A 27,431-nucleotide genomic window follows, 5' to 3' on the forward strand; every position below is an offset into this window, starting at 1 on the left:
ACTGATATACAAGATAAGTGCATATTATATAACAAGTATTGCAAAATCATAGACTGACCTAGATCTTTAGCATCCTTCTTTGATAGAAGATGTGTGTGAAGAAAAGCTAAGAAGCTAACACCAAGAATGTACAAAAAAGCTTTACACAATGTTACAGAATCTTGTCTGAAGAAAAAAAAAAAAAAACATTTGTAAAACATATCCAATTTTAAATAAACAATAAAATCAGCAGACTATAACATATCATAAATAGGGTTATGAAAAGATAACAAATATCTTAAATTAGAATTATAAATGGGTAATTAGAAATACTTAATTGTTTTCAATGTTAAGAATCAAACCCAGAATTAAAAAAGAATCTTTTTTATTTCAAAGGTTGCTTCTTATATTGAAGCTCATATTAAAGCAACAGTACAATGTTCATAAAATATAAGTGTGATGCCGTAACATTTCTTACATGTCAGAATACTGATATTCGTATGTATACTAAAATAAGAACTTTAAAATTGTACAAATAGATACATTAAAAATGACATAGAAATAGGGCGCCTCTCACTGAAACAAGACAGTTATATCTGGCACATATTAGTTTAAGATGAAAGTAGAAGCAAAAAGATTTACAAGAATCAGCAGTAACAAGATTGATGCTCAAGAGACATAATTGTACATTGTATTGTACATACATTGTATGGGTTTAAGCTGGCTGAATATTATATATTTCAAGTTTAAAAATGCACTACATATAGAGTGTCCATAGTTTAAGGCGAAATTACAGCTCAGAACTGTTGTCCTTTCTAATTTTGTGGAAGCATCTTTGACAAATTAAAACAAAAAGAAGAAAAAAAAAAGAGTTCAATGTTCATGACACATAAACAATTTCCCTTCATTGTGAGTTCACCGTTAAGACTTCCCCTTCTCTTAAATATTTTGTATGCCAAGTGGTTTTTCTCTAGCCAAGTTGATAAACAACTTCAATATTTGCCTTTTTGTGAGAAAAGGTACTTCACAGTATTTACCACTTTGATGTCCTTGCAGTTTTATTAAATGTATCCTCTCTGTAAAACTTTGCTTGTTTTAAATGAGCCTTTCCTTGATTTAAAAAAATACCTGTTTACATATCTTCTAGATTCCTCAGAACGCCAGACACAGTTCTTAAGGCCAAATTTGTATCGTTATTGTTAAGAGTCGTCATCAAAAGTGTCTTTGGAACCGTACAAGTCCGCTAGTTTCTTAAACCGAGGGCCCCAGTTCTGTAGGTAGTCATAGTCCAAGTCTGAATCTGTGGTAGCCGACTCTAAGGAGCTCAGGGACCCAGCCACGGAGCCCCTGCCTTCATAACCATAGATTTGGATGGAGTCATAAGGAGGGGCAGTTGGGTCATTATCCGCCTCCTGTATTCTCGTGTTGATGAAGTCATCCACATCCACACTGTTGGGTGCTGGCCGGAGCCCAGGTCTAGGCATGTACTGATACTCAGGTTTGATGTCTTTGCGAGGGATAAATCCATTGATACCATCGGGGTTCTGGAGGGTGGCGATATCAAAGGCTTCTGTGTCTTCTTCCCCACCGCCCTCGTCATCATAGGTGATGATGTTCTCACGGACATCTTCCTCCTCAAAGACGATGAGTGGTTCTTTCTTTTGCCTTCTCAGGGTCACGAACAACACTACAATGACTACAGGGAAAGACAAAGAAAGGAAGCAAGGGTTAAGTCCAGTCTTCTGGGGTTCTTTTCCCAGGGGAACTCTGCTTACCTTAAAGCATGGAGTACACATGCTTCAGAACAGGGACCAGTCTATGAAATGAGTGCCTTACCTGGAATCCTCAAAGATGCGCAAAAGCTGCCCTCCACCTGTCTCTTCCTCTGCAAAAATGCTGCCAGGAAAATATTATTATCCAAACAAACTGGCAAGTTGGAACTATTGTGAGCTTTTTGCAAATCAATCTGATACTATTTGGAAGTCATCTTCCAAAGAATTAGGAAGATTCTAAATATCTCTGTCCGTCTGCAGCCTCTTAAATGTGGGTTATGCCTGTCTCTTTTTGCAAAGGAAAGCAGCTGCCTCTCCAAAGTTTACAAATGAAGACACGAGAGACTTGAGGTCCTGTCTAAAAGAGGTTGCAAGAGCTCTGAGGTGAGGCCAGCACGGAACCCACTACACCTTTATAAGAAACTGGATCATAAGCATAGCTAGACTCTCTTCAGACCACCATATAGAAGAGAGATAGCTTATAAAGACCCCCAACAGACAAATGAAAAATCTCTATTTGTTTGAACAGAAAACTGTGTCAGCTGAAACTCCAGATGAAACCACTGTTATTGTCTCTTCTCTGAGAGAGGGGATTCCACTGAACTCAGGCCATCTAGGATAAGTGAGCAGAGTTGCTTACAAGGAAAGCTCAGCCACTGCTTCATTCCTCTGACAATCCCCCCACTTCCCCATAAGAGGCTTCTACAGTCTTTCGTTGGAACACTGGGCTTCTCTGGTGGCTCAGTGGTACCGAATCCACCTGCCAGTACAGGAGACATGGGTCGGGAAGATCCCTTGGAAAAAGAAATGGCAACCCACTCCAGTATTCTTGCCTGGAAAACCCCATAGACAGAGGAGACGGGCATGGGGTCACGTGGTGTCCATGGGGTCATAAAAGAGTCAGACACCACTTGGTAACCAAACAACAGCAACCACATGCTCAGCAAGACTGCAGAAAATGTTTGTGACTGAATTTGGCAAGTGACCTTAGAGCCCCTCTGGATCCACCACCACTGTGAGATGCAGGACGAGGGTGTGCACCTGCCTAGACTCTGAATGGCTTCCAGTGCTCACTAGGCAGTGTTTTCCCCCTGTGCCTAGCTCCTAACAACACCTTCACCAGGACCACTCCTTTTCACTTTCTTTGCTTGGATGACTCTTTATCTTTCATCACAAAAATCCTTCCTGATATCCCATTCTGATACCAGACAGGACTACTGGTATCCGTTCTCTGCATCCACCTGGCCATCACCATGACACCTGTTACACTGTTCACACATCTGCCTCCCCCACTCGATTATGAACTTCTCAGAACATTTCTGTTTTCTGCCCCCTCTGCTTGGACTATCCATCCATCCCAGCCCCTTTTCCTCAGATGGAACACTCAGCATCTGATAGGTGTGTTACATCCTCCAGAAAGATGTCTCTGACCTTCCCACTCAATGTCAGGCACTTTCACCTCTTGGGCCCCCACTGCCTGTTATGTTCATATCCCCATCATAGTGCTCACCATGTGCCTCTGTATTTATCTGCTCATGCCTATTTTCCTCAATAGATGATGAACTTTTTGATCACTGAGATCTTGTATAATTCTTCTCTTTATCTCCCTGGGCTGAACACAGGGCCTGGTATCCTGAAAATACTCATTAACTATTTGTTGAATTCAACTCGTTGGCTCTTCCCTATGCACTGAGGATCCATGAATTCATTCAGTAGACAACTAACCATCATGGAACAAGTATAAATTGATGTCTGACATATTTAGGTTTGAATTCTGACTTTTTCATCATGCATGATTTCTGAGACTTTGGGACTACTGATGCAAGCTTCCTGAGGCTTTCCTGCTATTACAGAGTAAAATATAGACAGGATCATGTGCAGAAGAAGGGCACCAAACTCAGCCGGCAAGTGCAGGAAAAGCTTCTCCCAGGTCCCTCCGAGCTGAGGCATATACCCAGATATAACATATGACAATTGGGCTGGGAAACCAAGATCCAGCTTCAGCCAGGCCAATCTTCATCCAGTTCCTTGAGTCCTCCATAGACCGTCTTTGACATCACAATTACTCTTTCTACCTCTAACTCTTCTCATTCTTCTTGTAAGGCAAATGGTTGTTCATATACTAGGTCTCTGCCTAAATTCCTCTCCTGCAAAATATTCCGATGGTCTACTCGGTTCCCTGTTGATGCCCCCAGATGTATTCTGCTAGCAGTCCAGTGATGCCAGCATTTTGCTCATCACGAAGTTCCCCCAACTCTGCTCTAACGCTTGTTAAGTCACTTGCTCCCCACGCCCCATACCCTGAAATACATGAGCAGGCAGACACTTCTTTTTTGTCCCAACTTGCAACCACAGTATATAGCACATGTAACTTGAGAAATATACGTGTGTCAAGGATGGGCATCTGGTTGAAAGGCCCTTCCCACGGGTGGCCCGGAAGATCCCTTACCCAGGAGAATGACGATGCAGGCGAGGATGGCGATCAGCGCCCCGGTGCTCAGGCCGGCGTTCAGGATGTAGGCTTCCGCGTTGCAGGACAGCAGCGCCCCGTTCACGTCACACCCACAGACCTTGATGGTGAGGGTGTTGGTGCTGCTCATGGGAGGGATCCCACCGTCACTGATCACGATGGGCAGGAGGTACAAATCCTGCTTCTGCCGACTGAACCCTCCGCGCCGGGCATACACGCCCGCGGTATTATCTGTGGGAAGAGGGGAGAGAAGGCGCACTTGGAGAGCAAGGCCAGGGCGTCACAGCCTTCAGTCTGCTCCGCTCAGCTTGGCTGATCTGAGCGTGCTCTTCTCACCACCAAGGCTAACAACCAGAATCGCCCCACTCGTTCTCTAATCTAGACATCTATGGAAGCCGCTGCCATTTGGCACGACAAAGATCCCTGTTTTGTCCCATCTGGAAACAAAATTCAGAAATTGGCTCTTTTTTATTTTGTCAATATGAATGCTTTCAGTGGTTGGGTAAGGACACCATTTTGTGTTTGAGTGTTTGTCCTTTTCCTCAAATAGAAGGACTTACGGGCTTCAACCACACTCTCTGTTAGTGAGGGATACAATTAAATAAGATAGGCGAGTGTGCACTTTCCCAACTTCATGACAAGCCTTTGGCCAGTTTTTGTTAGTTTTTTTGAGAGATTTCTAATCCACTCTCAAATCTTGCCCAAACTACGAACCCACTCATAAGTCCTAAAGGGAGATGTTGTCTTTAAAGTGAAACTATTTTATAAACCTAGCAGCAGGTTTACAGTTTCTCTGAAATTCAAGCATCATCAGCCACCCAGTTGAAAATCTCATTCCTGCTTAAAACAATGATGGTTTCTCTGTTGCCCACACAACACAGCCCGCGTCTACACAGTGGATCATCAGATAGTTCCCTGATCTAGACTTTACCTTGCCTTCCAGGCTCACGCCTGCTGTTTCCCACACACCCAGTTCAGCCTGCTGTGCAGAACTTAGGGCTGTTACTCAGCACACCATATTCTTTGTACGCCTTGACTTTGACCCTTTGCTTTAAAATGCCCTCCCTCCCACCCAAAGTTCCTTTAATCATGACCAGTGAGTTTCTCAAGCCTCAAAACTGAATCCAAAGTCACCTTCAGGAAGCCCTTTCTAGACTCTTCCCTGCATCTCCATTGGGACCCAGCACACTGTACATTCCTATACAAATCAGTCTCCCACTCTTCTGTCATTATTTGTTGGCATAAAATACTTGGTTCTCTCCTAGACTGTGGAATTCTGGAAAACAGGGGCTTTTATCTGCTTCATCTCAGTCCCTCCAGTGCTGGACACACAGCAGACATTCAATAAATATTTGTTGAACAAATGTTGTAACCATGCTCTGGGAAAGGTTTCACTCAAGTTCCAGATGTTGGTTTTCATGTATTTCTCAATCTTTTGTAACCTATTCCGAAATGCTTCCTCATCATGTTTTCTGCATATCTCTACCCGCCAAAAAGATTTTTTTCCTAGACCATATGCTCTGCCTTGGAAAACATTGCTATTATAAAACAGTGGAAGTTTTGAATATGCTCCATCAAATTACACAGACGCAGACACACACACACACACATATACACACACACTCAATATGGCATGCCTCATTTTGTGAGTTAGAAATCAGTAATTTATAACAAGGTTAGACCAAGATGACGGCCCATTGCTTTGAATGAATTGATAATACCATGAATTAGCTCTTGTGGTAGGAAAAATTATCCTAGAATCTAAAAGCTGAATTCATATTTTTAAGTTAAAGAAAATGTAACATATTCTGTGTGAGATTAAAAAAAAAAATCTATACCAGGTTCAGTCTCATTTAGGACTGAATAGATATTCTGAGTATTGCAGAAGCTAAAGTGTGGGTGCTGGCTGGTTTTTGGCAAGACTTATTAATGACATATCTTCTGCCCTCTGCTGCCAATCTCTCAATCAAAACACGGCAGAACCATCAGCCTTCATCTCTATATTTTCTGAAGTTTGTATGATTAGCATATGTTGCTCTTATCACTGGAGAAAAATTATATGTACTATGAAAAATCATGAATTTTTTTTAAAGGTGGTCAAATAGAATGTAAACTTAACATTCCATTTGCTGAGTGTCCTTTCCTATTGTAGGCTATACCATTGTTCTATGCTTAACAAATACCAAAAAATTGACATATCTACATAAATTACTTCAAATGTTATTTTTTCCTTCTCATAATTTTATTTGAATTGAAGGCTTTCACAAATTAAATGTTAAAATATTTATTGTATTTTAATGATCTGAAATGTCAAAATGCCATACCATCATGAATAAAAATAAATATGAAAAAATTTATGAAGAAAATAAATTAATTAAATTGCTTGGTCAAATATACCTCTCTGATATGAATGACATCCCCAAGAGATGTCACCTATTGAGTCCCACCCTGTTACCCATGATGCAGTTTGGTGGGAACATGACCTGAGTGTTTGTATTTTTTTTAAACCTGTGGCGGCCGTGGCTTAAAAATATACTCTTGAGTGTGCAATCCATGCAAAACTGTACCTCCAGATGCCAGCAGGCTGGCTTATACATGAAGGTAATTGAAAACCAAACACTAGTGGAAAACATGTATCTGAACAGGACACCAGCCTGTGAATTCAAGATGCTTCATATTCTGAACAGCTGAGTCCCCTCAGTCACACTGAAACTAGGAAATGAAAGCTCATCAAAGTGCCCAGCTGACTGAACCGTTTATTGTCTCTGCGTGATTCATCAGTAGAATCTCGAGAACTTTTAAAAAATGTTTCACATATGGATTTTAAGATTAGTTTGAGAGGTGGAAAATAAACGGTCTGAAGGTCTGTTCCTGGGCATATTCCAAACACATGCTTTAGAATGAGTCATTTGTCCTGCCAGAGCCTTACTTGTTCATTTCTAAAATGAGGACACAAGTTGATACCAAGCATGCCTCATGGGGTTGCGATTAGGACCAAATAATAAAAACCTTTGGTTGTCCTCTGGGTTGTGCTTCCAGGGAGCTCAGGAATCCTTCTAACTGGAAAACTTAGCACCAGAATCCAGGTCCTCCAGAACTGGTGAACTGGTGAGGGGTAGGTATAGTTAGACGAGAAGCATGTCTAACCAGACTAGCTTGGCACTTAGGTGGTTACTGTTGCTTGAATGCATATAATATCCCCCCTTTAGATCTAGACCTCAGCACCAATGGAAGGATGAGTTTTTCTGCAGGGAGGGCCATATCAGAGGAGACAGCACCGTGTCCTGTGATGGTCTTTCTTGTTGTCCACTCTGGTCACTGATCCTTTACTAACAAAAAGGACCATTATAAGCAGGGACTCCATGGAAAACAACTCTAGAAAAATAAATGGAAAATGAAACAAACTGACAACAATAATAAAACCTCTGTAGGAAATCATTTTTGTATCCTAGGTTTGGCTACAAATTCTCTCATTATTTTAATTAGCCAGCTACTCCATATCCACCTTTGAGAGGGTCCCCTCAATTTGGACATACACATTTCTGAGAGGTATGGGTGATGCAAGAAAAAAAATAAGAGCTTTTGTAGGACATATTTTCAGGGAAGTGTCAAATTGATTCCATGGTTAATAAGATGAGGAAGAAAATGACAACTTTTCTATCAATTTTTAAGTTTTCATCAAGAGATTTCTCAAATCCTTCTCCTTTATTGTTTTTGTTGTTGTTCAGTCACTAAGTTGTGTCCAACTCTTTGCCACCCCATGAACTGCAGGCTCCTCCATCCTGCTCTGTCTCCTGGAGTTTGTTCATATTCATGTCCATTGAGTCAGTGATGCTGTCTAAACATCCCCCCGTCTGCCACCCTCTTCTTTTGCCTTCAGTCTTTTCTAATGAGTCAGCTCTTCACATCAGGTGGCCAAAGTATTCTTTATAAAGCTTCCAAGGAGCAAATCTCAGTGTTTGGGGTCAAACAGATCTGGGTTTGAATCATGACTCTTCTACATATTAATTGCCTGACATTTAGACATATTAGGTAAATGTCTTGAGTTGCTATATTCTCATCCAGGAAATTAATAGTTTTTAGGGTTAAATTTGATTCCATTCATAAAGGCACTTTGCACAGTGCCAGGCTGTTGCAGATGACCAGTAAATATCAATTATTTTCTGGAAGCTCTCCTCTTTGTGCAGTAGACTAATGAGGAAGAGAAACATTGGCAAAGAGAGGAAAGTGAATTCTTAGAAATGTCATTGCAGCCTTAAATGCAATTGCCTACAGGGAAGGGTGCATCCTTCAGAGGTAGGAAGATAGTTCATGCTCTTCAGTTCTGGGTAAGGTATTTCCCATGGTAAGAAAATGTTTTTCAATCACCTTGGTCTTTCATCCTGACACCTTATATTCTTCTCCCTATCCACAAACATGGATGCCTTTCCTTTTTCCCCCCCACTTAGGTAAAAACTTGCAAACGAGGTCATTAATTACTAGTATATGTCTTGTACAAACTGTAGTATTTCTATTAATGGTAAATAAATTCAGGTTTCAAATTTTTATGTCTACAACCTAGACTCCTAACTGGATGCTATTTTTATCTGCATACTTTGTCATTACATTAACAAAATGTAAAAATTCTTCATAATGATGGTCTCCATGGTACCAGTTTGGAGATGCAAATGTAAGGGCCATGATGATGATATCACCCAAGGGAGGGATATATACAAAGGATATTAAAATGGAAAATTATGATAGGGAAGCAGCCTTTTATACATCAACTCTATTGGGTGCCAATCTTGTATTAGCCAAAAGAAAAACAACCAGGGCAAAGTGGGCAATATGTGGGCAAACTCAGTTGTGTCTGACTCTGCGACCCCATCAACTACAGCCTTTCAGACTCCTCTGTCCATGGGATTTTCCAGGCAAGAATACTGAGTGGGTTGCCATTTCCTTCTCCAGGGGATCTTCCCGACCCAGGGATCAAACCTGGGTCTCCCACACTGCAGGCAGACTCTTTACCATCTGAGCCACCAGGGAAGCCATATATGGGTATAGCAATCTGAAAAGAGGAATCACTGCAGCAAAGGATTAGTACTTTCTGCTCTCATCATGATGTCAGCAGAGAGGCTTGGCTTAAAGTGAGAGAATAGTGCCCTAAAAAGCATCTTAAGACACTCTTCCTTACCACTTCTTTCCCTCTGTCCCTCTCTGCTCCAAAGCTAAAGATTCCCCTACTGATCAACTTGATCAGAGATATTAATACTTTAGCCTGTGAAGACAGACACTGTCTGCATCCTACTGGAGCCCATCTCTTGAGACTGTAAAAGATCTAGGCCAAGCCTTGCTCTTATTTAATTCACTTCTGACCTAAATCTACCTAATTTATCCTTTCTCCTCAAACCTTAGCAACAAACTAAATCCATCCACCCCATTAAAAGCTTCCACACACTTGAAGACAGTGATGCAGTCCCTAGCAGAATAAACATTATGTGATTATGTTCCTCTGGGTTTTCTCTACTTTCCTTAGATATGTGGCAATAGCTCTATCAGAATAATGAAAATATATATATATATATATATATATAAAGTGCATCCCAAAAGTATTAGTGAAGTTTCAAACTTTGAAAATTTCAGAAACACACATGCTACAGAATTATTGTACAAAAGACATCATTGAAAAGTCTAGTTATTTAGATTTTTTGGTACTCATTTACATTTGTGATTTTTGAAAAAATAATTTTAATTTTTGATGGCACTATTTGTGACACCTTGAATCTGAGGGAGGGACTGAAATAACAGAAATTTCAAATAATGCTTTTGAAGTTTGTAGCATTAACTTTCTGAGATGACTAAAGCTTAAAGGTAAACTTGATATCTGCATCTTTTATTGTCTTTCTAAACACTGTACGAGCCACCTATCTACCTGCAGTCATTGCTCATATTGACTATTTCACAGTCTATGGCAACTGTTTGAATGTGTGTCTTCTCCAATGGACAGTAACATCCCTGAAGGCAAGAACCTTGCTTACTCATCTTTGGTCAGCAGTGTTTTGTGAGCTAGAAAAGTAAACAGTTGAAGGAGATTTCTTTCATTACATTCAGCATCCATCTGGCTTTTCCACACAGTCAGATTTTACTGACTTAATAGCTTGCCATCAATTTCCAGACTGCCTATCTTCTCCCACTTTGTACTTTTGAACCCCACTTGATCATCACTGCCTCTATTGATATTATAGATTTTGTTCCTGGAAAATATCATCTCTATCTTATTATTTTTTCTTATTATTTTGGGTGAGTCAGATTTAATTAAGTAACATTTGTTGAGCTGCTAATATGTGCAAACCTTATTCTTTGTTACTTCCACCTACTTAACCCCAAAGAATTTTTAAACTATGTGCAGAAAGTATAATTACCTTTATTTTATATGAAAAGAAATTCAGAAACAAAGAAGGAAGCAACTGATCACAGTAACAAAACTGGGATTCAAACTCCTCTAGGTTTCATTGTATTTTTACCAGTGCACAGCAGACCCTAGAATTCTGATATTATTGCATGCCACATTTGTTCCTTTTTTTTTTAATACCAGATTTCTCCAATATGGTTAGTTAATTATATGGACCCCCATCACAGCCTATAACTAAATCCTTACAGACTCAAGTCCCAGATGAAAGAACTGCTCTTAGAACGCTAAGAATTTTATGTCAGAGAGACCTACAAAGGATTTAGGGCACTTATTCAACACTTCTCTTCCCATAGCATTTCCAGAAACACACACACCTTCAAAAACAAACCAGTATGCAAGACGTAAAAAGAAATCTATTATTTTCTTAATATTTTGGAATGATGGAAATGCTACAGTGAGGTAAATTCTGAGACTAGCCTTAAAATATTAATGCAGAAAATTGTTTGATCCAAGACTCAGAGGGCTATCATGTCTCCCCTGTAAATGAAGGCCTGCATCCTACAGAGGAAGGGGGATTATGATCTTTTAATTATATCTCTGATACTGAGATTCAAAATTCAAAACACAACAAATAACACGGGAACAATTGCCCATGTGCATGTGTATATGCACATAGAATTGATGCTTTTGAACTGTGGTGTTGGAGAAGACTTTTGAGAGTCCCTTGGACAGCAAGGAGATCAAACCAGTCAATCCTAAAGGAAATCAGTCCTGAATATTCATTGGAAGGACTGATGCTGAAGCTCCAAATTTTTGGTCACCTGATGCAAAGAGCTGATTCATTTGAGAAGACCCTGATGCTGGGAAAGATTAAAGACAGGAGGAGAAGGGGATGACAGAGGATGAGATGGTTGGATGGCATCACTGACTCGATGGACACGAGTTTGAGCAAGGAGTTGGTGATGGACAGGGAAGCTTGGCATGCTGCAGTCCATGGGGTCACAAAGAGTTGGATACGACTGAACTGAACTGGACTGAACTGATGTGTATACGAGGCATCTAAGTGTGCACTCTTTGTTGGTATCAACAGACTTTTCAGGTTGTAGTTTATCACATTCCTTAGAGTCAACCCTCCTTCCACTTTCGTTAGAGGATAATTTTCTCTTGGTGATAGAGAGGGAGAAAGGAATGTATTTCCTGGTTTTAGAAAAGGAAAACTACCAGGGAATTCAGTGGGAGATAAACATATAGGGTCTTTTAGTGAGTTGAGAAATCCCAACAGTTAAATCAGTGACCAGAGCGAACCTTGAAAGAATAATCTGTCTAATTCACCAAAAAGACCTATTCCTCCTTCTGTTAGGTTGAGGAGGAGGTGGGTTTCCAGATAAATTGTGTTCTGCGTTGGAAAAACTGCAGCAGTGAATCTCAGGCAGAAAAGGAACATAATTATTTATACAGTGAAAATGGCAGGGCATTAAAAGCCATCTGCCATTTTGATCTGCCAACAGAGAATCTTCCATATTGAAGCAATTAAGGGGGGAAAAGTCCCACAGAAATCTGTTTGATTATCTTTAAATTATAAAAATGAAAAGCTGGAAGCATATTTGGATGCTTTTTGGTGCTGCTCGTCAGAAAAAGAATTGTCATTAGTTTAGACCAAAAAAAAAAGAAGAAGAAGAAGAAGAAAGAAAGAAAGATGTTTGCCAATTGGTCTAATCAGGATGAATCTGTCTTGGCTATCTTTCCTTACCCAGCCAAACCTGCTTTCCATACAAACTTTTTTTGTTCTACTTTTAAAAAATATTTTTAATTAATTTATTTTTTATTGAAGGATAATTGCTTTACAGAATTTTGCTGTTTTTTGTCAAACCTCAACATGAATCACCCATAGGTATACACATATCCCCTCCATTTTGAAGCTCCCTCCCTCCTCCCACCCCATCCCACCCCTCTAGGTTGATACAGAGCTCCTGTTTGAGTTTCCTGAGCCATGCAGCAAATTCCCCTTGGCTATCTATTTTACATATGGTAATGTAACTTTCCATGTTACTCTTTCCATACGTCTCATCCTCTCCTCCCTTCTTCCCATGTCCGTAAGTCTGTTCTCTATGTCTGTTTCTCCACTGTTGCCCTGTAAGTAAATTCTTCAGTACCATTTTTCTAGATTCCATATATATGTGTTAGAATATGGTATTTATCTTTCTCTTTCTGGCTCACTTCACTCTGTATAATAGGTTCTAGGTTCATCCACCTCATTGGAACTGACTCAAATGCATTCCTTTTTATGGCTGAGTAATATTCCATTGTGCATATATACCACAAATTCTTTATCCATTCATCTGTCGATGGACATCTAGGTTGCTTCCATGTTCTAACTATTGTAAATAGTGCTGCAGTGAACAATGGGATACATGTGTCTCTTTCAATTTTGGTTTCCTCAGGGTATATGCCTAGGAGTGAGATTGCTGGGTCATATGATGGTTTTATTCTTAGTTGTTCTATTTTTTTTTTAATTTGATTTAATTTGACTTTTTTTTAGCAGTTCAAACTTAACTCTGAATATATCATGCATCAGAACTCATTTGATCTGCAACATGACGCATATTAGATAATATACTTACAAATTTAATACATTTGAAAGTCATCTCTTCCTGCATCCAGACCTTAGATGTCCAATATAACTTTGTGCAATAATATATGATGAAAGGATAAATGGATGGAAGGAGTGGGTGATCTGGTACTGACTCCTTCAGAAGATTCCAACATAGAAAGAAGGGTTGTCTTTTTAGCCTGAAGCTTATCTCATAACATAATCATCTTTCCACAATAATAACTAAGCCCCCAAATGACTGAAGCACATTACATGTCTTTCTATCTACTTTTTCCATTTTAATCCATGCATTTGGTCAACCCACTTTTTTTAAATTTTGGGATTCCAGAGCTCACATTCTAGTGGGAGACAGACAGAGAAATGTATGCTTGGAACGCAGAGTGATTAAAAAACACCAGAGGTTAGTGCAGTGTTCCTGGAGCACAGAAGAGGTAGCATCCAGGGATGGGCTGGGATGCCCAGCAAAGCTTCACCTAAGAGACTTCATTTACAATGCCACTTGAAAGAGGAGGTATAATAGTCAGGGATGGGGGTACATTTTCCACAGAACAAATGCCAAAAAGATAAAGACCAACACAGTATACTAACGCATATATATGGAATTTAAAAAGATGGTAACAATAACCCTATATGCAAAACAGAAAAGGAGACACAGATGTACAGAACAGACTTTTAGACTCTGTGGGAGAAGGTGAGGGTGGGATGTTCTGAGAGAACAGCATTGAAACAAGTATACTATCAAGGGTGAAACAGATCACCAGCCCAGGTTGGATGCATGAGACAAGTGCTCAGGGCTGGTGCACTGGGAAGACCCAGAGGGATGGGATGGAGAGGGAGGCAGGAGGGGGGATCGGGATGGGGAACACATGTAAATCCATGGCTGATTCATGTCAATGTATGGCAAAAACCACTACAATATTGTAAAGTAATTAGCCTCCAACTAATAAAAATAAATGGGAAAAAAAAACATGGGCATGTGAGAACACAGCATATTTGGGAAAATAAAGATGGTTTGAAGCTTTTGGAGCACGGTTTATGGTAACAAGAGAAAGGAGATGATAGACGCAAAGTTTATGGGAAGGAGGTCATATCATTTCTTGCTCACTAGGCTATAAAGTTTCAGTTAAAGCCATAGGAAATGGAGAGTCATAGGAGAATTCTAAAAAGAAAGACATTATCAGTGGGGGCAAGTTAAGTTAAGTGGGGGCAAGACTAGGGTCAGACAGCCTGTTTGGAGGCCACCATGATAATTACAGCTCCTCTGCAGGTAGGTCAGGAACAGTCACTATCGAAATCACCTGTGCTTTCACAAAAGAGCTAATTTTGCTGCATGTGCTTTTAGGAATTTCCTGATACATGGGACTATGTCTCACTCACTGCTACAGCCAACATTTAATCTTTAACCCTTGCTCTTTGCATTTCATCATTATTTGGAATAGAGGTTTGGAAATTAGAAATGTGAAGTTCAAAATCAGGATATTTCAATTTAAAGTATCAATTAGGTCAGTGGTCAAAATCATACTGTCTTATTATTAGTATCCAAAAATTGTGCTAAAAACTGAACATCTGTTTTTTAAAATAAAATTAAAATGGAGAGTAAACTTCCTAAAATACACACACACAACACAAATCTTAATTTTAATATAACAATCAATATTATGCTTAACAATAAAACTCTAGAAATAATATCCCCATTAAATTAGTAAGTAAAGCCATTATTATTGCTATTGTTTAGCACATAAAGCACAAATCTATGCAGTTTGTCAAAAAAACCCCAATTTTTTTTAAAAAAGATGAAGCAAATTGTCATTATTTAATTTTTATGTAGTTGTCTCCCTAGAAAACCTAGGAAAATAGCTGAGAAGTTATATTAATAACTTCTCAGTGTCCAATAATAAATGAACTAAGTAAAATAGCTATAGTTTATACTAAAAATTGTCACTTAGAAAATAATACATAATTTAAAAAATCTATCCTAGGACAGCTAGGACCAAAATATAAAGTAGCTATTCATTATCTTAATAAGAAATATGAAGAACAAAAATGAAGAAAACTATAAAATATCCCTGATGGTAATTAAAAAGAGAACAGATTCAATGGGAACTCAGATCATGCTTCTGGATAGGAAGAATATTTTAAAATTGTTAGTTTTTAAATTAATCTGTAAATTTAAGGCAACCGAATAAAATTCATGAAGATACTTATCAAGTACCTAAAAAAATTCTAAATTATATCTGGAGGAACAAAGAAACCAAAATCTAAGAAAGAGTAATAAAAGGAAAACAATGTGGACAAAATACTTGTCAGATTTTAACATAATATGTGTTAAATCACTCATGAAAAATATGATGCTCTTATGAGAGTAAATAGAATAGGAAATGTTGATAGTCCATAAAATCTAGGAGTATGTAATGCAGGTGAAAATAAGGATGGTGTTATAAAGAAACTAGAAATGACTTTCTTAAATGATAATTTAAAAATGGCCAACAAAGGGAGCTTGTGTATTTATCTCATATGGATAAAAGGTTGGAATGGGAAATGTGATATATAAGAAAGCAGATAAGCTAAGTGAATATTGATGTCAATTTTTCATGAGGAAAATCTTGCTAAGAATAATATTACACAAAAAATGAAAGGTCATGTACACACTGCTATATTTAAAATGGATAGCCAACAAAAACCTATTGTGTAGCACATGGAACTCTGCTCAATGTTATGTGCCAGCCTGGATGGAAGCGGGGTTTGGGGGAGAATGGATGCATGTATATGTATGGCTGAATCTTCATCGTTCACCTGTAGCTGTCACAACATTGTCAATTGGCTATACCCCAATACAAAATGTTTTTGGTCTTAAAGAAAAAATTAAAATGAAAAAAAAATTCTTTACTTTAAAACACAGCATAAACAGGACTGAAAGGACATTGAAACAGTGGGGAAATTATGCAGTAGGTATGATAAGACATGCTATCAAGGATAGCTCAAAATTCTTTATGCAGAGCTTCAGCAGTACGTGAACCAAGAACTTCCAGATGTACAAGCTGGGTTTAGAAAAGGCAAAGGAACCAGACACCAAATTGCCAATATTCCCTGAATCATAGAGAAAGCAAGGGAATTCCAGAAAAACATCTACTTCTGTTTCATTGACTATGTGAAAGTCTTTGACTGTGTGGATCACAACAAACTGTGGAAAATTATTAAAGAGATGGGAATATCAGACCACCTTGCTTGCCTCCTCTGAAACCTGTATGCAGGTCAAGAAGCAACGGTTAGAACTGGACATGGAACAACAGATTGGTTCAAAACTGGGAGAGGAGTGAGATAAGGCTGTATATTGTCACGCTGCTCACTTAATTTATATGAAGAGTACCTCATGTGAAATGCCAGGCTGGGTCAAGCACAAGCTGGAGTTAAGATTGCTGGGAGAAATATCAACAACCTCAGATGATACCACTCTAATGTCAGAAAGTGAAGAGGAACTAAAGACCCTCTTGATGAGGGTGAAAGAGGACAGTGAAAAAGCTGGCACAGCATCTGATCCCAACACTTCATGGCAAACAGAAGTGGAAAAAGTGGAAACAGTGACAGATTTTCTTTTCTTGGGCTCCAAAATCACTGTGGAGGATAACTGCAGTCATGAAATTAAAAGACACTTGCTCCTTGGAAGGAAAGCTATGACAAATGACAAACTTAGAGAGCATATTATAAAGCAAAGACATCACTTTGACAGAGGGTGAGATGGTTGGATGACATCTCAATGGACATGAGTCTGAGCTAACTCCAGGAGATGGTGAAGGACAGGGAGGCCTGGTATGCTGCAGTCCATGGGGTCACAAAGAGTCGGACAGGACTGAGTGACTGAACAACAAAAGTGTGTGAAAAGAATGTGCTTAAGCAACAATAGTCAACTGATACCATATACCCTTATAATGAAGTCAGGAGGTTATTTTGGAAAAAAATGTTGACATAAGTATAATGATGCTAAAAAATGCACATCATGTATTATTATGTAGGGAAAAAAGAGAACATTATTTTATGGTTGCCTTTTTTTAAAGATCAAAATATATGCCAAGAAAACAGCTAGAAGGCTATAAAAATTAGCAGTGATTATTTTTAGATTGTATATTACCAAGTTATTTTATTATTTCTAAGTTTATTTCTGCTTATTTGTATTTTCTAATTTTCCTACAAGGAATATGTATTAATTATGCAGTAGAATAAAATTATAAAATTTGTCCTTCACAAATATATTTTACTATAATTTCCATGGCTGATTAAAATTACAGTTTGTCCTTTTCTCTTCATACTTTCCTGGAATCCTAGATTGAGGAATTGAATTTTAGATCTTTTTCTCTTCTAAATACTATTGTTATTTGATTATGGGGTTAACAAAGAGTTTTTAAGTAATAATTCCAAAATCAGAAATTAGAAAAGACACAAGCTCTATATTCATAATATACAGTATTCCTACACCTGACAGAACCCAGGAAACACACAAGCGTTCTAGGTCAATTTATTTATTGGCAGGGTGACCTTAGGTAAGTCTCTGAATCTTCTGACTTTTCATATTCCTTCCTCATCTAGGAAATGGGGACAAAAATATCCAAAATGCCTACTTTCTGGGGCTGCTTAGGAATTAAGTGCAACAAGGGCGATTAGAAAGCTTTAAAACCAATGCAGAGCTACATATACGAGAGGTGCGATTCTCAGTATTTTTTTTTCTTTGTGCTTTTCTTATTCATTACATGTTCCTCATGATTTTAAAAGATGCCATAAGTCTAGTATTTTCAAACTAAATGCATCTCAAAGCCTGGGTGGATCGGCTCTTCATCTCCCCAAACGGCACCACTCTTGATATTAATAGCCAAAGATGAACTCAGATGTCGAAGAGTTACCAGTGTTCTACTTCCCAGCTGCCTGCTGAGTTGTCTTTGAAGCTCCCGTGCTGTAGAATGGAGTAAGATAAAATATGAAATAAAAGGTTTGTGTATATTAAGATGGCTTCCCCTCTTATATTTTTAAAGAGGCCGAGTGCTTCCACAGAGTTTAGGCAAACACAATCCTGATTATTTACATGGCATAATGGAAGTAAACACTCAAGGAGAGAGAAAGCTGATGCTTTTACTCAGCATGCTATAAACCATTATCTCATGTTTTCTATGGAAAACAGTCTCAGCCGGGAAATTTGGTAACTCAGTAGGCTATTAATAGGATGTGGAATGTGATTACTCTTTTTGGATTACTTCAATATGTAATTACTTTTAGGAGCTGGTAGAAAGAAACTCTATTAAATGATAATTATAGGACTGTATTTGCTTTAAGGTTTTGTAATAGCTCTAAACATGGGAGTTTTCATTAACTGTTTGCCATAGTTAATAAAGGCATTTTTCTTAAAAAGTAACAATTCCGTGCAAAAGTGGTGGCTCCACATAGAATTAGTTTCTTATAGGAAAGGGCAGGGGAAACTGATCATGCAGTAGGTTGGCTTCTCCATGGTAATATAATCTCCTTGAAAATATAGGTGGCATCCCCAAAGTATTGTGACAAAGTGAACTATTTATAACTCCCGAGAGAACAATAGGTCTTAGTATAATGCTTTCAGAGGGTTAACAGCAACTAAATATTAAAGAACACATAAAATGAAGACAAGGCAGGTGATGGCGGTGAAGTTGGCACAATAAGAAAAGCCTAGAAACACCAGCTGTTTCAGGAGGTGTCCAGTGATAAATAGGGATGTTGCCAGGAATACATCCAGGAGTGAGACCTCAGAGGTAAACTGGGAATTATATGAATACAGAGATATGAGGATCATAATGAAATGCTCAAATCAGCCCAAGAAGTAATAATGAAGTATGTTAGACCATATCCCTTCAAATCCAAGCAGCATGGGAAACACTTCTCTCCTTTAATAATTCACCCGGGAGGGCACAGTGGTTCAGGCTGTCACCTCTAGCCTTCTGAAAGTCCAGGTTTGAAATCTAGGCCTCGCTCTCACGTGGCTGACTTACCTAATGGCCTGTCCCTCATTTTCCTCATCTTCAAAATGGGAATGATAATAATTCTTACTGTTGAGAAAATTTAATAGAGTACAGGAAGGATCTTGGCATGGTATTTAGAACATAGTTTGTTGTGGTGGTTGTTTAGTCACTAAGTCATGTTCGATTCGTCACGACCCCATGGACTGTAGCCCACCAGGCCCCTTTGTCCATGGGATTTCCCAGGCAAGAATACTAGAGTGGGTTGCCCATCTCCCCATTCAGAGGATCTTCTCAACCCAGGGAACAAGCCTATATTTCCTGCATTACAGACAGATTCTTTACCACTGAGTCACTGGGGAAGCCTCTAGAATATACTAACTGGTATTTATAATATTGATAACACTGATAATGGTGATGGGGAAAGTAATAGTAATTAGTTTAATTTAAGAAGCTATAAGCCTGATCTCAGTCACCAAGAAATCAATATATAACCTCCCACATAGCTAGCATGTATCTAATGAAAACATGTGAAGAAGGACCAGCTTTTTTTCTTATATTGAATCATGGCATTTGTCTTCCTGTTTTTACAGACTTGCATTGTCACAGGCTTATAGGAGCAGGTGCAGACCAAAATAGTCTGGCCAGGAGTCAAGAAACTTATTTTTTGATCTTGGCTCTGCTGCCAGCTTTGTCTAGGGACTGAACTGTTTGGGCCTACACAACAACAACGAAAAACAACTACTGCAAATAATTTGCAAGTCTAGAATCTCCTTGACTAATGAAATAAGAAGTAGAAATCCCATCAAATTTTGCCATGTTGACAGCAGAGAGACTAATGCCCTTCAGGCAATAATTCTATAACCACCTTTAGGTATCAAGCTCTGTACCCAACCACACTACAATAAAACTGTGCTGGAAAGGGAGAGACAGCTGAAAGATTACATTGCCTTGCAAAGCTGAACTAATCTCTTTTAATGCTTTTCTTGATATCAATATTCATAAAGCCATACTATCCCCTAAAGGTTTATCAACCTCTTAAAAAAAATAAATGAAGTTGTTTGCATGTTGACCCTGTAAGCATCCCTACTTGGTTTCCCCAGCACTTCATGAATATCAAAGCCAACAACAACAACAACAAAACCAGTGAAATAAAAATAGACTCACTTATTCCTATGCACCAAATGAGCCCACGTCTCAAAATAAAGGTGGCATTATTATTTCTTGTTTGTTCTTCAACAGAAAGGCATTATTAAGATTAGGGGGGAAATATTTGTGCTCTGCAATACAAAAGCCATTTGTTTTCCATTTCTACTTCTCTGAATGCACAGGAACCTTGGTACGAACCTCTGTTGTCTCTGACTGTGAAATTTGGATTGTGAATGATTTCAGGGGGTAGACTGAAGATAAATCTTGGTCCATTGGCTGTGTCATCCTTGTCATCTGCACTAATTGTAACAATTGGCTGAAAGAGAAAGGTGGCCCATAAATAAATCATGCTAACATTGACACATCATTTATTCAAAAATTCCTGGCTGGCTAAGAAGCCTGATTTTAATTAGAGAACTTAGCTCCTGAACTAAACCAGGGCTCTGAAGCCTTCTTGGGCAGTTGGGAAGTTTCTCCAAGGGATGCTCTCAAAAGCAAACTCTAGTTCTAACTGATTGCTCCTAGCCAGAGCAGGGCAGCATTACCTGGTTGGAATGTGGCTTGGTCTGGTCACTCTCACAGATGAAGCCTTCATAAGGGGCAGCAAACTTGGGAGCATTGTCATTAACATCAAGGACCCTAATGGCCACAGGGACTTTGGCTTCCTGATGCCGGTTGTCTGAAAGGAGAGAATTCAGATGGTAAACGTGTACAAGGGAAGGATCTATGTTGGTCCAAGTTTCCTCCTGGGAAAGAGTGAGCTCCAGCTTCACTCAGGCCCTGCAGGCAAATGCACTGTTAGCACAAAAGTCACCTAAAACCCGAAGCATGCCAAGTCCAGTGTGAGGGTGATGTCCTAGAATAAAGGCCAACATTAGACTGGTAAGAAATAAACCACTTTTCCCTTTCTGCTGAGGTTTAATCCCAAACGCTTATAGTGTAGTGTGGCTCCCGAGACTGTAGTCTACAACAGCAGTTCTCAAAGGAGGGTTCCCAGGACAGCATCAAACAATTTGGGAATTTGTTAGAAATGAAAATTCTCAAACCCAACCCAAGACCTGAGTTAGAGGCTCTGAGGGTGTGGTCCAGAAATCTTTGTTACAACAAGCCCGTCGTGATAATCCACTGCATGATCAAGTTTGAGAATCTCTGGTCCTTGACTCTTTGCAACCCCATGAACTGTAGCTGCCAGGCTCCTTGTTCATGGAATTCTCAGGAAAGAATACTGGAGTGGGTTGCCATTCCCTTTTCCAGGGAATCTTCCCGACCCAGGGACCAAAACTGGGTCTCCTGCACGGAAGACAGATTCTTTACAATCTGAGCCACCAGGGAAGCCCCTTATAGGTAAACAAAAACCCATAAATAAATCTTGGCTCTAAGGATTCTGCTGCTCTGGGTTTAAACAAAACTGAGGATAAAGTGGGGAATCTTTCAGTGGTGGTGAAGTGTTTCAAGCTGCAACAGGCTATCAGCTCATGTGCCAAGCCTGTATCCAGTTCTGCCAAAGAAAATGAAACAACTCCATTTGCTTATATGTCTTTCTAGATAGATGACCAAAAATAAATTTTAAAGATTGAAAAATATGTTTAAGACTAAAAAAAAAAAATTGTTCTATCTCAGCTATCTGTTATTTTCCAGAATATAGACAGTCTGAAGGAATAATATTTGGCAAAGTAGAATCAAAACCCTTAGGATAATACTTACGGATTTCTGCTGCAAAAACTGATATGTTGAGCCAGGCAGTTTCTTCTCTATCCAAAGGTTTTGTAGTTTTAATAAAACCATCCTCTGGATTAATAGTGAAAAACCTGTCCAGGTCAGTGTGACGATCGATTGAATACCTAAGCAGAATGCAAATGAAGCAATTAGACTGAGACATTCCAAGCAGCTTAATATTGGAATATTTTCTCCATGCTATATTTAAAGCAACTTTTTCAATGACTTGCTTGAGCTAGATTTTCTTTTTAATCAAATTTACTTTTCAAACTCCGTACATGAATCTTTTATAGAAATCATTTTGCCACATTGGAATTCTTTATTCAGGACAATGAATGAAAGAGCTGTTTAGCATATTTGATTGAGAAACAGAATAACATGCTGCATATTTGATTGAGAAATGGAATAACAGGCTGCATATTTCTTCATATTTACTACAATCATCCACCATCTGAATATTTATGAACTTGCATTTGGGAAGTGGGTTTACCTTGCTCCCAAACTACTCAGATAGTCACAAGTGTATGGAACTTTTGCCAGATTTTTGCATATGAAATATTAAATACTCTTAAGTTTACCTAAAGTTATCATCAAAGATCATCCACAGTCCAGAAAAAAATCAGTTTTCTTCATACTTAAAGGAAAATGATAACTACAGTTTGAGTAAATTTATTCAATGTATTTGGTTTTAGCGGTTCTGAATTCCGTTGTGAAATATGTAAAGCAGCCTTGGCCATTCATTTGTAGAGCATTCTCCCCACACTTTAATGACCCCCTGCTAAGCCTAACACCATAGTTGGAAGGTTTTAGCTACTCCTGTCCACTAGAAAATTTGCTTTTTTCTAAAAAAAGACTGAGTAATTTCTAGAATATTACAGGGCAAGGTGAGGAAGAATATGGGTCAAGAGGAATGGTCTTCACTGAGGTGTAGTAAGGTCAAATAACTTGCCCAGGATAATGTACTAGAGACATGGCTCTAATAAGTGTTGACAGTTGTCCATTGGTTTCCATGAGGGACTGGATCCAGGATCCCTGAGGATACTAAAACCCATGGATGCTCAAGTCTCTTATATAAAATGGTGTAATATTTGCATATAACCTACACATATCCTCCTGTACACTTTCAATTATCTCTAGATTATTAAAATACTTAATGTAATGTAAATGTTATGTAAATAGTTGCTGGTGTTCCACATTCAAGTTATGCTTTTTGGAACTTTCTGGACTTTTTTCCCCCAAAATATTTTGGACCTGCAGTTGGTTGACTCCATCAATATGGAACCCATCAATGCAGAATCCATGGCTAGAGATGGCAAGCTGTACATATGTCTAAAGGCATTCACTGAGAGCCATACAACCAAAGAATATTAGAGATAGCAAAGACCCTGGGTGTCACAGAGTTTAACCTCTTTAATTTACAAATGATGGGGTTTGCAAATGATCTGTCTCCTGGTTTCTGGGGAGCCAGTATTAGAACCCGGATCTTCCAGTTAGAGATGATGTTCTTTCCAACAAAGAGGAAATAAGTATGGTACACCACTTCATAAAGTATAAAACATGAGCTCATCCATGACACCATTGACTTCACAGCTCCCTATGGGAATGGAATGATGAGTCCCCTTCCCCAGTGATAAAACGGAAGATAAACTATCACACACCTCATAAATGTCAGTAGAGGCTCAGTGATTGAGCTGACTGAACCCTAAGCAGAGCTCTAGGTGAAAAAAAGAGAAAAAAATAATAGAATATATTTTCCCTGACACCAGGGAGTTTACTATCTACTTGACATGATAAGACAGGCTCATGAGAAGAAAGATAATTAACAAAAGTGTTATTCCATACAGTTGAGCATGTGGATTTTGGTTTTATAAAGTCCTAGGTACAAGTTCATGTCCCACTGTATATATATCAAGTAATACTGGAGAAGCCACTTTAGTTCTTTAAATCTCAGCTTACTTATCACTTAAACTAGATATTAATAGTACCCAACTTTAAGGTCTTCAATGAGAATGACATGAAATAATAGATGTTGAAGATGTATAACCTAGTGCCTCACATGTAGTAAACAGAACAACAAATATAGCTGCTATGATTTTTGCTGTTGTCACTGCTATCACACACTGGATAGATCATGGAAGTCCTCAAATGTCAGTCTACAGAGTATGATTTTCATCCTATAGCCAGTGAAAACATCATGAAGGGCTTTCGATCAGAGGAAAAACAGACTGAATCAGACCATCAGGATGATGAATACGATAGGGTGGGCAAGATAGTCTGAGCTAGTGAGAGTGGGGGAAGGAGCAGAGGAAACTTAAGGAGTTGGTGTAGTTTTTAAGGAATATGAGGTGATAAGAGAGTTAGGTGTAGGAGTGACAGAGGGAATGAAAGACCATGTGATAAAGACAGAACCAGTAGGATTCAGTTGATATTTGGAGGTCTGTGGGAAGCTGGGAGAGTCCTAGAGAATTTTTAGCATGGGTGTCAGAGAGGGAGGCATTGGGAAATACAAAAACAAAGTCAACTTAGCAGGAAGGAGAGACTGAAATTCTACTAGGGCTATGCTGCCATGCCAGGAGAGAAAAGATTCAAGTCTATCATAGGTTTCACAAAGTCAGGAGTAGAGCTCATCATCTTCTTCTTCTTCTTTTTAAAGTATGTCACAAGAAGTATAGGCTCAAATATATCTTTCTAATGAATGAGCGAGGAAAGGAAAAAGGAAGTGGGTAAAAATGCACAGCAGATAGCAGAAAAAGTACAGAATTAGAGTCAGGGAGAAAGATCAGTCTAGAGGCAGAAAATCTGGAGCATTAACTCAATTTAAACAGCAGAATGGAGTGAAACTGTAAATAAGTGGACACAGGGAGAAAGAAAATCTGAGGCCAAAGGTTGAGTCTCAGGGAGTCCCCAGTGCCTGGGCTGGGATGGAAAACTAGCAAAGACACCATGTATGTCTGAGGCATGAAGAGGTTACTGGCAATGAAGCTAAGAGGAAAGAATATTTCAGGAAGGCAATGGTGAAGAAAGGGTCTCTAATGCTACAGAGTCTGAGAAGAAAGATTTGCAAAAACTTCCAAACAGCTAAGAGTTTGGGTGACACTATAAGGCCCTACCTGTATGTCCAAGGATACAAATTCCCTTAAAGGTGAAGATAAGCACTCAGGAAAGTAGGTAGTCTGGCTAGAAAGCTTACCGAATAAAAAACTTTAAATGTTTTTCTATGAATTGTTTGGTAGTTCTAAGAACTAGGACCTGAGTGGGTGAGGGAAGTTGGTTCAAGGGCAGTAATGAGCATCTTTGGATAATTATAGACATGAAAAATGCCTTCACACACAAAATTGCTTCCATTGAAAATATGACCCAAATAACCAATCACAGATGTGGATCCCTGGAAATAATGAGGTGCCAAGGAAATGAGCGGTTGTTCCATGTGTTTTTACGTCACCACTTTTAAAACGCTGCTAATGTACCTCAATATTCTAGGGCAAAGCTAATTCATTTAAAATTAACACCATGAAAATTTTTGAGTAGTTTAAAGGTGCTATCAAGCTCCTCAGTCGTAATGTATCTTCTTGCATACAGTGCACAGTACTCAAACTTTCCTGGGAAATCTTTCCATTAGTGCCTGCTCAGCCAGAGTAAACCACCCAAGGCAGATCCGGATTAAAATCCAGTCTCCAGTACTGACTGGTCATCTAACTTTGAGTAATTCACGCCAGCACTTTGAGCTCCAGTATTTCCATTTAACGGATCCTAAAGTGATCACTGTCTCAAGGTTGTCTGAGGATTAACTTATATAATTTAGTGCAGGGTTATCTGGAGCCAAGAAGATTGTCTTCCTTTCTCCCCAGAGGAGCAATGTTCAAAGACTTAAAGGCAACTGAACAACATTTACATTTGGGACTTCCTTCTGCCCCATCAGCAATGTTTTTGGTATAAATAGAAAAACTCCACTATCCATGATATTTTTTTTTTCATATTCAGATATACTTTTCTTCCCAGCTTTATTGAGGTATGATTAATAATAAAAAAAAATCATCTGTATTTAATGTCTAACAACATGATGTTTCAAAATAAGTATACCTTGTGTAATGATTACCATGGTCAAACTAATTAACATATTCATTGCCTCCTCTCATAGTTACCATTCGTGTGTGTGTCTGTGTGTGTGTTTGTGTGTGGGGGTGGGGGCAAGAACACTTAAGATCTACTCTCTTTGTAAATGTCAAGTCCACAATACATTATTATTAACTAGAGTTACCATGCTGGTCAATATCCCCCCCATTTCCCCTACTCTCTAGATCCTGGCAACCACTGTTCTACTCTCTGTTTCTATCAGTTAGACTTTTTTAGATTCCACATAGGAGTAACATGCTCTATATGTCTTTCTGAGTCCAGCTTATTTCATTTAGCAGTTGTTGCTGTTTAGTTGATAAATTGTGTTCAACTCTTTGCTACCCCATGGACTGAAGCAGGCCAGGATTCCCTGTCCTTCACTAACTCCTGGAGTTTGCTCACACTCATGTCCATTGAGTTAGTGATGCTATCTAACCATCTCATCCTCTGCCGCCTCCTCCTTTTGCCTTCAGTCTTTCCCAGAATCAGGGTCTTTTCCAATGAGTCATTTATTCACATCAGGTGGCCAAAGTATTGGAGCTTCAGCTTCAGCATCAGTCCTTCCAATGAATATTCAGGGTTGATTTCCTTTAGGATTGACTGGTTTAATCTTGCTGTCCAAGGGATTCTCAAGACTTCTCTGGCACCACAATTAGAAAGCATCAATTCTTCAGTGTTCAGCCTTCTTTACGGTCCTGCTCTCACATCCATACATGACTACTGGAAAAATCACAGCTTTGACTATATAGACCTTTATCACTTAGCATAGTATTCATCATTTAGCATTGTATCCTCCAAATACACATATGTTATCACCATTGGCAGAATTTTCTTTCTTCAGGCTAAATAATATTCTATTATATAGATATATCATGATTTCTTTGTCCATTCGTCTGTCAATGGAAATTTAGACTACTTCCATAGCTTGTCTATCGTGAATAACACTGCAGTGAACATGGGAGTTCAGATACCTGTTCAAGATACAGCTGTTATGGAAAGCAGTACAGAGGTTTCTCAAAATGCAGATGGTGGCTTGTTCTGCGGGCTGTAACTTATCAACCCGTGACCTAGACAGACATATCCCTGGCCCTCTTTTAGTATGCCAACGGCAACACGGTGTAAGCTGTCACTGTGATGCAGCATGGTAACAGCTGTGAGGTAGAAGCTGCATCCAGTCTATCTCAGGGTCCCTGGGAGAACTCCGAGAGGACATGGCACCTAAGTGCAGGTGGGAAAATGAGTACCATGTTGCAAGCTG

At 39.0% G+C, this 27,431-nt stretch overlaps 1 protein-coding gene across 3 annotated transcripts in view; it reads right to left on the minus strand.

The window, feature by feature from the left end:
- Positions 1 to 347: 347 nt before the first annotated feature.
- Positions 348 to 27,431, minus strand: part of CDH11 (cadherin 11) — a 49,292-nt gene continuing 22,208 nt past the window's right edge. Inside the window, exons 7-11 of one of the 3 annotated variants that reach the window (XM_043898639.1) lie at positions 22,049 to 22,185; positions 20,890 to 21,023; positions 20,543 to 20,660; positions 4,201 to 4,452; positions 348 to 1,675 (exon numbers count right to left, since the gene is read on the minus strand). In XM_043898639.1, the coding sequence (XP_043754574.1) occupies positions 1,179 to 1,675; positions 4,201 to 4,452; positions 20,543 to 20,660; positions 20,890 to 21,023; positions 22,049 to 22,185 (1,138 nt within the window). In that variant the 3' untranslated portion in view covers positions 348 to 1,178. Of the gene's footprint in view, positions 1,676 to 4,200; positions 4,453 to 17,480; positions 18,166 to 20,542; positions 20,661 to 20,889; positions 21,024 to 22,048; positions 22,186 to 27,431 lie in introns of those variants that run through there. The other 2 variants (XM_043898640.1, XM_043898641.1) reach the window with 2 other exon arrangements.

The sequence above is a fragment of the Cervus elaphus genome, chromosome 4 (assembly GCF_910594005.1).
Source record: "Cervus elaphus chromosome 4, mCerEla1.1, whole genome shotgun sequence".
In the NCBI taxonomy this organism is placed as follows: domain Eukaryota; kingdom Metazoa; phylum Chordata; class Mammalia; order Artiodactyla; family Cervidae; genus Cervus; species Cervus elaphus.